The following is a 12,108-nucleotide window of genomic DNA, read 5'->3' on the forward strand; positions in this document are numbered from 1 at the left end:
CCATGCGTCTAAATTCTTAACTAAAATCGTGCAGATAAGGGCTTTATGTATTATTATTGAGGGTTGCAATATCAGAAAATCTGTTTCATACACACTCGTTGAAAAAAGAGAACTCTTCAACTGTCTGGCTTGCATTTTACTCCATATCTAATCAATTTAACGTATTAGGCGTTGCCAATTTAGAAAGTAAAACTATTGTTTCTCTAATGTGTAAAATTTTATAAAAACTACTGTACCTACAGTGCCTGTTCCTGTTGGAACAAAGATCAATGCTTAGTATTGGATGTAGATAAACTACAAGTATAATTTTATATATATTTTTTTTCGTGAAGTAAGATAAGAACTGTAGAATTGTCGAATAGTTGAAAATTGCTTATCGTATAGTGAAGAATGCCTGTCTGGTTTTAGAAGTAAAATTATTAAGAAGAACACTCTGTATATTGAAGTTAATTGTTTGACAAATGAAATTGATGGTTTGCTTATAGGCTTGGCGAATAATTTGTCGGTAGATTGATTAGCAAGAATTAAAATCAATGTAAACTGGAAATTTACCAATACAAAGTCCTAATCTGAACAAGACAAATGAAGGAATATTTAACCTTCGATGAGGAAACGTCGCGAAACTACACTTTTCCAAGGTTCTGCCCTAGTTCTGACGCATTTTCTGGAGGTTTTAAATTGTAATTTAAAATACTTCGCCCATACGTACATAAGTCAGTATTAATTTCAGGAATTGTAAATTAATTTATAAACCAATGAAATTCAAATGTATAGAATATAAAAATCATCATCATCATCATAAGGTCGTCAGTCCTAAGACTGGTTGGACACGTACCTCCACTCTTTCTTATCCCGAGCTAAACTCCGCATTTCCCTAAAACTAGAACATCCCACATCCTTAATTATTTGCGAATAGTAATCTAACCTAGGTCTACCTATGCACCTCCTAACTCCTGTTTTTGCCTCTAATATATATCTGACTAGACCTTCATGCCTGAGAAGGTGTCCTACCAACCTATCTCGCCTATTTTTTATTGTTTTCCATAGAGTCCTCTGTTCTCCTATTCTTTCTAACATCTCTTCATTTCTAACCTTTTCTACCCACGATATTCTCATCATCCGCCTATAACACCACATTTCGAACGCTTCTAACCTTTTCTTTTCCGCCGCGCCCACTGTCCATGTTTCGCACCCGTACAACGCCGTGCTCCAAACATACACCTTTAACAACCTTTTTCGAATTTCTAAATTAACCGTTCGCGAGCATAGAAGTGAACTACATATGTGTAAGATATTTAGCTTGAATATTTTATTATTTATCTTTAAATAATTGATAGTTTTCGTCCTCTTATCATTGCTTTGCGACCAAAAAAATAAAAGGAACATTTTCCATTTTAACTATTCCTTCGTGTTCTCATGCAAACGAATACATATACATGTACTTCTGGGTCCTATTCCAAGAACTGGTTCCTAATGTCCTTTACCATCATTGAGTTGCCCATGTATGTGCGTAGAATGTTGTCTTGGTGGGCCGTGAAGCCAAGGTATTTGTATCTAATTGAGCAGGTGAACTTCCTTTGTTGTGATGACGTATTATAATTAGTTTTATAAGATCAGAGCCAGGTACCATAGTACCAGCATGTTCCCCTCCTTTTCTCTTTGGCTTGCTGAGAGTTGGCTGTCTGCTTGTTCTTCCACGGGGAACGCGAGTTTTAGCCGCGAGTTTCTTCTGAGTACTGCGCGACGTAGATTTGTGATTTGTACTTTGGTGCGTGTTATCTACTGCTGTTAATACAATGAAAATCGCCGTTGTTTTGGTATGTTTTCAATTTTCTCAGAATACACCAGATTTTATTTTTAAATGCATTTACGTAAAACAGGACGAGGTGCCGTTAGAATTTTACGCTTCACTTGTCGTTGTTAAATAGGTATCTATCTTCTAACTGATAATATGTTTCACTGAAATACAAGTGTTTAGGAATTCGATCCGTTTGGTGTTTCTGTTTCAACCCTTGTGGAGTCTGAAGAATCTTTAACATATTTATATTAGTTACCGACTTCCTAAACAATTTTTGGTGATAACAAAATAAATAAAAGCTGCTACTTTATTTTTTTTTACTTCATACTTCGAAATAATAGTAATTTTATTCATAATTTTCAATAATAGTAACAGAAAACAATTTTTTTGAATGCTTCTATTCTAACAAGTTCTTAAACACTAAAATAATTTTCCACCTGGTTGTAAAATGAAGCGTTAATAATGACAATAGAAAACTGCAGCGAATCAGTGAAATTTAAAATCGCACAGCAATATTATACATTTTTTACTTTTCTTATGAAAAATTTTATGAATTGGGCTTTGAAGGTCCAACTGATGGGCAAATTCTTAATGTTTAAACTCAAAAACAAAACATGCCAAATAACTACTGCAATTGTTTTTTCAATAATCACTGTTACAAACGTACTTAGGTCTTTATTATGCTATTAGGTTATTTTAGATTGTTATTCTTTTCGTCAAGTTCCTGTGTTAAATTAGTATTTGTGGTCAAAAATAGCTTTTAATATTTCCCGACAAAGATGCTCGTAAACAAAATGAAAATTTGTATAGCCGCTTTGTGGGCAAAAAAGTTCTACTGCTACGGTAAAAAACCTTTGGCATCTTTCCAAATAGAAGAAAAAACACCAGTATTATGTGCATGTGTTTAAAAACGTTTGAACCGTTGCTTTCGTTATTATCTCCGAACGATCATTAAACAAATAGACTGATAGATATACCAGCATAATTCGTACCTACTTTAAAGCTTGTTACGCAAGAGAATTTTGTTGTCGACCAAATAAAATTGTTAAATTAATTTTCCATTGGAAATGCAAAACCTAATTATTCAGTTTGCAATGGGAATTACATGAATTGAAATTTACCATTAAAATAATTATTTTTGCAGTTTGTTTATTCACTTTCATTTGCCACCTGTAGTTTCTCATCAATGTTGTAGCGTTCTTGTGTATTTGTCTTTAGATTTGCTGTTCTATTTTTCTCGGTGATTGAACCAGATCCTTGTTGATTTCATGGCATCTCAAAATAGATATTTTATACGGTATCAACACTGTGTCTTCAACAGTAAGAAATACTGGCGCTTGGCTCTTAAAACTAATGTTTCGACTTATTTTAGGCTTCGCATATGTATTTTTTGTTTTCTAATTTCGTTTCCAAAAAAATAACTGTTAACAGTTAATCATTAACCAGCTAGTTTAGTATCTTTAATTGAAACTTTGTGTTTACGCTTATATATAAAATAGTAATAAAACAAAATTGATATCAGCATTAATAATAACTGTTTTATGTCACTTATGTATGTCCAGTGTAAAAAAAAATCAGGTAACTTTTGAAGGATGTACGTAATTGTTGGATGGCTCTCGATTTTGTTTCGGTTTAAAAATAACACCTTTGTAATTTACCATAAAGATTGTTTGTGAAGTAGTGCTAAGAATAATAAAGTTCGGGATTATTTATAAAATTTATTTTCTAACAGAAAACGCGATCGTGATTCTAAATTTAAATCGATGTTTCAGTCTGGTGGAAGGTTGTTCCAGGCAAGATAACTTACCTTGAAATTTTAAAATAATTAAAAAAAATAAAGAAAACCTCGTTACAATTCTTTTGGAAATAATTTTCTAAATTCCTATTACAAGTATTTATAGAGGTATTTTATGCACAGTTTCAGACGTACTCTAGTATCTGTAAGTCTACATTATGCAGGACCGTATTCAATAAATATTATCTCCTTAGAAATTGGCTAAGGACATTTGCAAAATTTTTGACCCACAATGGATGTACAAACTCTCATAAGTAGTCCAAGGTCTGTATATCACACTTCAAGAAAAACTTCCAAAAAAGATTTTAGCAACAGTTAAATTCTGACATGACAACATTGCAAATTATAAGTAGAGTACCTACATGTATATCAAGTACACAAGAAAACAAAAGAAAGAATGCCATTATTAAATGCTTTTATTACGTATATATTTATATCATTTGGCGGTGTTCGCCGATTGCATTTTTACGTATTTTAAGTTTCTCGAAGATTATTATTAATCAAGTGAGAAGAACACAGCGCAACAAGTTGTAATTTAATAATGGTCTTGTTACGTAATGGAAACCGTGTTCGTAAATAGGGTCAGATAGGAAGTAAGATCCAGTTCAATAACTTGACCAATGGACCGTTAAAGGTTTTCGCAGATATCGGGGTGGATTGGTAGACTAAATTTAACTTGGTTTATTGCAAAATAATAAACTTACAATCCACTTATAAAACATCCAACTGTGCCTGTAATAACTTCAGCATGCATTTATTTGCTTTACGTCGGGTTCTACTTGATTGATTTGAAAGAAAAACAGTTAACGTATGTTTTTACTAAGAAATAAATCACGTTAATTTTCAGTAGCTTTTAGATTTTTGCTTGCACTTGTTGAGAAATATCGGCGTAATTGACGTTTACCTATGGTCTGGTTATTATAATGCAACTACTTCACTATATTCCTAAATATCTGCTAAATACTTTACTGATGGAAAATATCGATGCGGTGTTTTCTTCCTGGCTTTTTGGCCGTAGTCCTGAGGTGCTGAGTTACGACTGCACAGTCAACACTGAAGATGCCGTCAGCATAGAACGGCGAAACGTTTGGAAAAGTTAAATTCTACGGACCACGATCAAAAAGCCCGGAAGAAAACACCGCATCGATGGAAAACATATTCAAACCTGTCCATCGGTGTTGACCTGAACCTTGTTCAAATAAACAAAACATTTGGGAGACGTTTCCGAAAACGCTTTAGCAATTCTTGCCAGATTGTAGAAGAGCTTATAGGAGCCACATCCAAATTTTTATCCTTTTTCATGACAATATCCTTCTTGTGCGTTTTACTATGAACGAGCTTTTTCTTGCAGCTTTACTTCACATACAAATCATACAAAAAATCAGGCATATTAATTGTCGATAAATGGGGATGAAACTTTTACTATTGCATTTCCACATACATGCCAAATACTTTAGTGAAAATCACGTTCAATTCTGTCCATCCGTTCTGACTCGAACCTTGTTCAAAAAATCAAAAGAACAGGCAAAGGTTTTTCAAAAGCTTTACTATCACATACAAATCTTGAAATTACGAACATTAATTGTCGATAAATGGGGATGAAACTTTTACTATTGCATTTCTACATACATACCAAATACTTTAGTGAAAACTACGTTCAAGTCTGTCCATCCGTGTTGACGTGAACCTTGTTCAAAAAAGCAAAAGAACAGGCAAAGGTTTTTCAAAAGCTTTACTATCACATACAAATCTTGAAATTACGAACATTAATTGTCGATAAATGGGGATGAAACTTTTACTATTGCATTTCTACATACATACCAAATACTTTAGTGAAAACTACGTTCAAGTCTGTCCATCCGTGTTGACGTGAACCTTGTTCAAAAAAGCAAAAGAACAGGCAAAGGTTTTTCAAAAGCTTTACTATCACATACAAATCTTGAAATTACGAACATTAATTGTCGATAAATGGGGATGAAACTTTTACTATTGCATTTCTACATACATACCAAATACTTTAGTGAAAACTACGTTCAAGTCTGTCCATCCGTTTTGACGTGAACCTTGTTCAAAAAAGCAAAAGAACAGGCAAAGGGTTTCGAAAGCTTTACTACCACATACAAATCTTGAAATTACGTACATTAATTGTCGATAAACGGGGATGAAACTTTTAATATTGCATTTCTACATACGTGCCAAATACTTTAGTGAAAACCACGTTCAAGTCTATCCATCCGTTTTGACGTGAACCTTGTTCAAACAAACAAAACAACAAGGAAAAGGTTCCGAAGACACTTTGGCAATTCTTGTCAGGTTATAGAAGAGCCACTAATGCCAATTTTTATCCTTTTTCATTACAATATCCTTTTCAATAACGGGAAAAGGTTTTTGAGAACGAAAAACTGCATTGGTTTTGACTTGAATTTGGTTCAAATCTATAGAAATACTGCTAAAAACAATTTTTGAAATTCACAGAGGTTTGAGTAGCAAATAGTTGTCAAAAATGTAGCGACTTCCTTTTTTTCATCACTTATCCTTTTAGTATTAAAAATAAGCTTTTTATTTATAATAAATCATTTTTGAAGGAGATACATTGCCGCAAAGAAAATGGTTTTAAATAATTATCAATGTAATTGTACTGCAACTTATTTTATTTCTGTAAGTTCCAGTCAAGTTTGACCTTCCTTCTCCATGTTTAAAAGAATGCTAATTTTATATCTAATAATTAATTCAACCCGGAAGAGAACAGTTTAGCACATAAACCAAACCTGTTCGAATACCGAATTGCTTATTTGAAGGTAACGTTTATGTTATGTTAAATCATCGGCATCTGTTTCTTGTTCTTTAATTAATTTTGGAAAATGTGCACCGAAAACTGTGCTAGCAGACAAATAAATTTCTTTTTATGTTTAAACCTGTGCTGCAAATAGTTTTAACGATAACTCATGTGGGATGATGTTTTATTCTTTATTTACGCTAATCGTTACGAAAACATTGTTACCTTTACGTAAAGCAATTATTTCTTTGCTATGCTCGTTAGTGATACGTTGAAAAATATATTTTTTGTGAATATGGTTGTAACGTGTTAACAAATTTTACAGGCTTTCATGATAGTTTTAAAATACAGTGTAAACTCTTTATAACGTCACCCGATTTAACGACAAACTCCTTAAAACGTCGAAATTGCTTGACTTTGGTTGGTTTACATTGTTTTCTATACAATATTACACTCTATATAGCGTCACATTCACTCTATTTAACGACGACAATGTGGCATTATAAATCATTAAGCAGTACTTTCTAAGTTCCGAAATAGATAAGAACTGCAGCTGTGTATGTTGTTGAAGAAGACGATCCTGTCCCTCCACCAAGCATCAAACAAGCACTTGATGCAGCGAAACTATTAAAAAAATACTTTTTATATAATCAAATTGATCCAGCAGTATCTCAAGATATGAGTAAGATACGTAACAAAATACAATTAAAATATTGGAGCAGCAAAAAACATCAGACGAAGATAACAGGCTATACGCAATATATGAATAATAATGTTCGTGTGCAAAATTTGTACTATATTGGTAAATGCATATTATTATAGAATAGTAAAATATTATCTTTTATTTCTCTCTTCCTTTATCGACCACTCTTTATAACGCCGAAAAATATTCAGTCCCTTAAGTGTCGTTATATAGAGTTCACATTGTATTTCAATTATTTTTTTTGTGTTAAGTTTGAATTATAAATTTTAAAATCAATGACAGATAGATAATAACTCATGTTTCCTTTCGTTACAGCTTCTTGTTTGCCTTTTAGTCCTTCTCAACGTTTCTACATCGGAGTCGAGTCACCATCACGAAGAAAAGAAGGGAGCTGCCAAAAAAGGTTTTCTAATACTTTTTTTAACAATTATTATACTTTATAATCCACTGTAACACCAAATCGATAACGAACCGAACTTATTTTTTCTTTCAATTACATATCAAAAGCTGCTAACTTCTTACATGTATTTTGCACAATCTATCTTCAAGTTGTTTTCTTATTTGCTGTCAGAGTATTGTCTATTTTTAGTAACATTTACTAAAATTACATGGCCAATTATTATTGAGCAAACCACATACAATATAATAAAGAATAAAGAATAAAGAGGTTGATGGCATTGCTAAATCTTCGTTACCGTTTTTAACAAATGACTTTTTATCTTACATATTTTTACTAGTATTTTGTTATCTATTATTTATTTCATTTGTATTACTCCTTATTGCTATTTATTAAATTTAATTTTTTATTTAAGAATTACCATAGCAAGTCGAAGAACAAATATGGTATCCCTGCCCCTAGACGTTTAAATATATTTCAATTACAGGGTAGTCTATTAAGCGAAAAATAGTTTCAGATATGGCGGACTTCCGGATATACCGGAAGTACACATCAACTGTCTTATTTTAAGTAGAACACCCTGTATATTATTACATTTTTGAATTCAGCATCGATTTTAATGTCCACTTTATTAAGCAAAATTTTTGTCTGTGCGATATCTTTTTGGAGTTATTTAGAAATTTCTACGAAATTTGACGTTTGTAGTACCTTGCAAAATTTTTAATATTTTGGAAATTATACTCGATAAAAAGATACGGCTGTCGCTTTTGAAAAGAGCATGAAACGCACTTCGCTTTCCATCTAAAAATTTCTTTCAAAGCACTTTAAATCATTACACTAGTAATGTTCAAATTTTAAATGTTTCAAAAATCAATTCATTTTTTTCAAATTAAATTCTCTTTTGACTTGATTTGTTAATTATTCTGTACCGTGCAGTGAAAACGGATTAATCCTAGACGACATGGGTCTACAGCCGAAAACACATTCACTTCTGCTCGTGAAGTGACAGCAATCTTTTAAGACATTAGTTGTCCGTGTTGTATTGGGTTTAAGTAATTTTATCAATAATTCATGATAGAATGTGTTTTCTGCTGTAGACCCATGTCGCCTAGGATTAATCCGTTTTCTCTGCACATAACAGAATAATTAACAAATCGCAATTATTTTGAAAACCGTCATGCGTAGACCCTAATATGGTTTAACAAAATCGAAAGAGAATCTAATTTTGCATCCGACGATATCAAAATGAACATAGCTTCCCATTTGAAAAAATGAGTTATTGGTGTTTGAAACATTTAAAATTTGAACATTACTAGTGTAATGATTTAATGTGCTTTAAAAGAAATTTTTAGATGGAAAGCCAAGTGCGTTTCATGCTTTTTTTAACAGCGAAATGGATGATTTCACCAGAAACATTTTTTATTGGAAACATTTTCTTCCAATTTCAATGGCAAAACCGCTAGAAATCAAGGCGCACTTAATGGACTACCCTGTATATATACCTTTATAAAGTAATTAAATATTTTTTTTTGTCAATTTTCTTACCTTTATTTTTATGCAGTATCTCATCATGATGGTCACAACGACGAAAAAAAGTCAGGTAAGAAGTCGGGCACTCATGCGGAGGTTGCCCGAAAAGGTCATTCTACCCACGACCTTCACAGGGTAGATGACGAAGAGAAGGGCGGTAAAAAGAAAAAGTACCACTCGAGTGACAAATACGCCAAGGGCTACCAGGAGTCTGGCCATGACGCCCATGCAGGTGCCTTCAAGCTTGGTGGGGCCCGTTTTAAGGGAAATTACAAAAAGGTACCTGCTTGAATATTCACTTTTTAATTTTAAACGTGCAAAAGTATAATTTTGATGAGTAATTGATTGTTTTTCTTTTGTTTATCAGGGATTTTTGGAAAAGTATCACAAGAACGAAAAAAATGCCCATGACAGTTTCTTCAGTAAGGCTGAAAAAGGAGGAGATTTCCAAATATTCGGGTCCAAAAACAATCGATTCCAGTCCCAAAAATACGACAGGGTGGAAGAAGGGAAACACAAGGTATGTAAAGTTACAAAGTCTTTAATTTGTAGCGATGAAATAATTGATTGAGATAATATTTTATTTTTTGAGAAAAACTCTAGCAAAAATTAACTGTTTTTAATTTAGGGCGACTCACTTTCAGTTTTCCCTTTCCTGAGCTATTCTTTTAATTTCTCACAAACTAGAACAACCCATAGTCTTGAATATTTGCGATTATTATTGTAGGTCTTCTTCTTTGCATTTTTTTATTCCTGTTCTTGATTCTAATATGTCCCTAACTGGCCCGTCATGTCTCAGAAGTTGTTGTACCACCTTATTTCTCCTTTTCCTTGCTTAATTTCACACCATCTCCTCTATTCTCCTGTTTTTTTCTAACACCCCGTAATTTCTGCCATTCGTCCACGCTTGGTACTCGTAGAGAGCTCTGCTCTAAGGATACGCTTTTAATAATCCTTTTCGAATTAACCCCTCACGAACATAAAAGCGATTTCGTGTGGTTAAAATTCTTTGTTTTATGTTTCTACCACTTTTTCTGTCTCTTCTATCTGAGTTCATTGATATGCAAAACTCTCTAGATGGTAAGCAAAAAGTTGAGTGATGGTCTCACATTTTTAAAATAAATGCACCCCGTTTAAAATATAAAGTGCAAGAGTATAGACACTTAAACTCTTAACAATGTGAGTGTCTACTCTCTTGTATTGAGAATCTACTCGCTACTTCAGTACCTATTCAAACTTTTGTGTGTATAAATGAAAAATAGCAGTCTCATTTGCCGCAAATGTTCCCATATGAGCATAAAGTTATGTGTGCCACTATTAAGGTCCCTATCTTTGAAAGTAGACACTCAAGAAGCGACTAGATCCTCAATAATAGAAGGTAAAACACTCTTATGTTTGAGAAGCTACTCATTACACTTTGAAGAATTTCCAATAGAGCAGTTCCTTCGAAAATGTGAAAATAGGCTTAATTAGCACTTAAATTTATGTTTCTTAAGAACAGAGAGTAGATACTCACATGTTTGAGGTGCAACTCATCACTCTTTAAGGAATTTCCAATAGAGTGATTGCATAAAAAATTTTAGACTATAATTAGCACTCAACCTTATAATCTTCCAGAATAGAGGGTAGATACCAATAAGTTTGAGACGTTACTCATCACTCTTTAAGGAATTTTCAATGAAGTGACTGCTTTAAACGCTTTAGACTATAATTAGTACTCAACTTTATGTTTTTCAAGATACTTATAAGTTTGAGATGCCATTCATCACTCTTTGACTGCTTTAAAAATGCAAGATTGTAATTAGCACTCAGCTTTATGTTCTTCAAGGATAGAGAGTAAATACTCTTATATTTAAAATGACATTCATCACGTTTTAAGGGATTCCCAATGGAGTGACAACTTTAAAAATGTGAGACAATGTGCAGCACTCAACGTCATGCTTACCACCCTCTAATTACGTTACATTTTATCCTTGTAAACTGTAGATATTTTGAGGGGATGATATTAAGATATCCATCACCTTTAAAAAATGCAAATCCTCGTAACGCTTTCTCAATTACAGGCTGGAAAGACCGGGGACGAAGCTGGTAAAAAAGGTAAAAAAGCAAGTGGCCATAACGAGAAAGTAGACAAAAAATACAAGCAGGAAGGCGGTAGCAAGAGTCAACACGCCAAACACGAAAGTTATGGTAAAAAAGACCATAAATCGGCAAAGACAACGCACCACATCGAAAAACCGCCAAAATAATAAACGCTTTGTGACCTGACCTATAAAAACGTTTTCAAATATTTTAATGTATTACATAAATCTTTACCAACCCTTATACCATTTCGTAAAGCAACAATTCTTATTTATTTAACACTTCAGACTGCACAAACTTTAGAACAAAAAAAAAACTTCAAAACGTCACCCAAAATTGTTTATTGTATTTATTACATAAGTATTAGTACATAGTATCTATTGTATGTAAAAAATAAATTAGCATCTTTTTTCTTATTTATCTGACCATCATCGTAAAGGATCCTTGCAATCTTGTTCGTACCTTTTTTCACAGGCACCAACGGAGGGCACCAAATGTCACCCTCAGGTAGGCAATTTTAGCTTTTTCTTCTGATTTATATTTCGTTTGTAGATTTTACAGAAAGAAATTTTTTAAGTATTTTATTTATTCAAAGGATTCCTTCAAATAAATTGTATATCGAAATTTAAATCTCACATTTCGTTAACCAATTTTGTATTTATAGGTGGGTTGTTATCCTGGCTGATGGGCAGTGGTCTGTTGGGTTGTTTTCCCGACGTTTCATCCACAACTGTGGTGGACACTTTCATGGGCGATGTCGAAGAATTCTCTGATGCAAAACGACTACAAGTGTGCTCGGTGGACCAAGATGGTTGATGTACCATTACCATTCCTATCTGTACAGAGAAGCGATTAAAAACAACTACTATACCGAAATAGAACGCAGTCAATCATGGAACAAAACCCATCTTGGTCCACCGAGTGCACTTGTCGCCTTTTTGCATCAGAGAAGACTTCGACATTGCCCATGAAAGCGTCCACCACAGTTGTGGATGGAACGTTGGGAAAACAACCCAACAGACCACTA

The 12,108-nt window shown here is 33.2% G+C and overlaps 1 protein-coding gene across 1 annotated transcript; it reads left to right on the top strand.

Moving 5' to 3' along the window:
* Nucleotides 1-1,647: 1,647 nt before the first annotated feature.
* On the top strand, nucleotides 1,648-11,499 carry LOC108741568. The gene is made up of 5 exons (XM_018476412.2): nucleotides 1,648-1,817; nucleotides 7,388-7,475; nucleotides 9,031-9,278; nucleotides 9,367-9,519; nucleotides 11,063-11,499. The coding sequence occupies exons 1-5, from the start codon at nucleotides 1,797-1,799 to the stop codon at nucleotides 11,246-11,248; spliced, it is 696 nt and encodes a 231-aa protein (XP_018331914.1). The 5' UTR covers nucleotides 1,648-1,796; the 3' UTR covers nucleotides 11,249-11,499.
* The last annotated feature ends 609 nt before the right edge of the window (nucleotides 11,500-12,108 follow it).

This window comes from Agrilus planipennis, unplaced genomic scaffold, assembly GCF_000699045.2.
Source record: "Agrilus planipennis isolate EAB-ADULT unplaced genomic scaffold, Apla_2.0 scaffold232, whole genome shotgun sequence".
Taxonomy (NCBI): Eukaryota; Metazoa; Arthropoda; class Insecta; order Coleoptera; family Buprestidae; genus Agrilus; species Agrilus planipennis.

What these genes read in the sequence shown, in the direction of transcription:
- LOC108741568 (XM_018476412.2), top strand. Translation starts at nt 1,797, where the DNA reads ATGAAAATCGCCGTTGTTTTG. An exon ending in TGAAAATCGCCGTTGTTTTG is followed by an intron (nt 1,818 to 7,387) that starts GTATGTTTTCAA and finishes CTTTCGTTACAG; the next exon opens with CTTCTTGTTTGCCTTTTAGT. An exon ending in GAAGGGAGCTGCCAAAAAAG is followed by an intron (nt 7,476 to 9,030) that starts GTTTTCTAATAC and finishes ATTTTTATGCAG; the next exon opens with TATCTCATCATGATGGTCAC.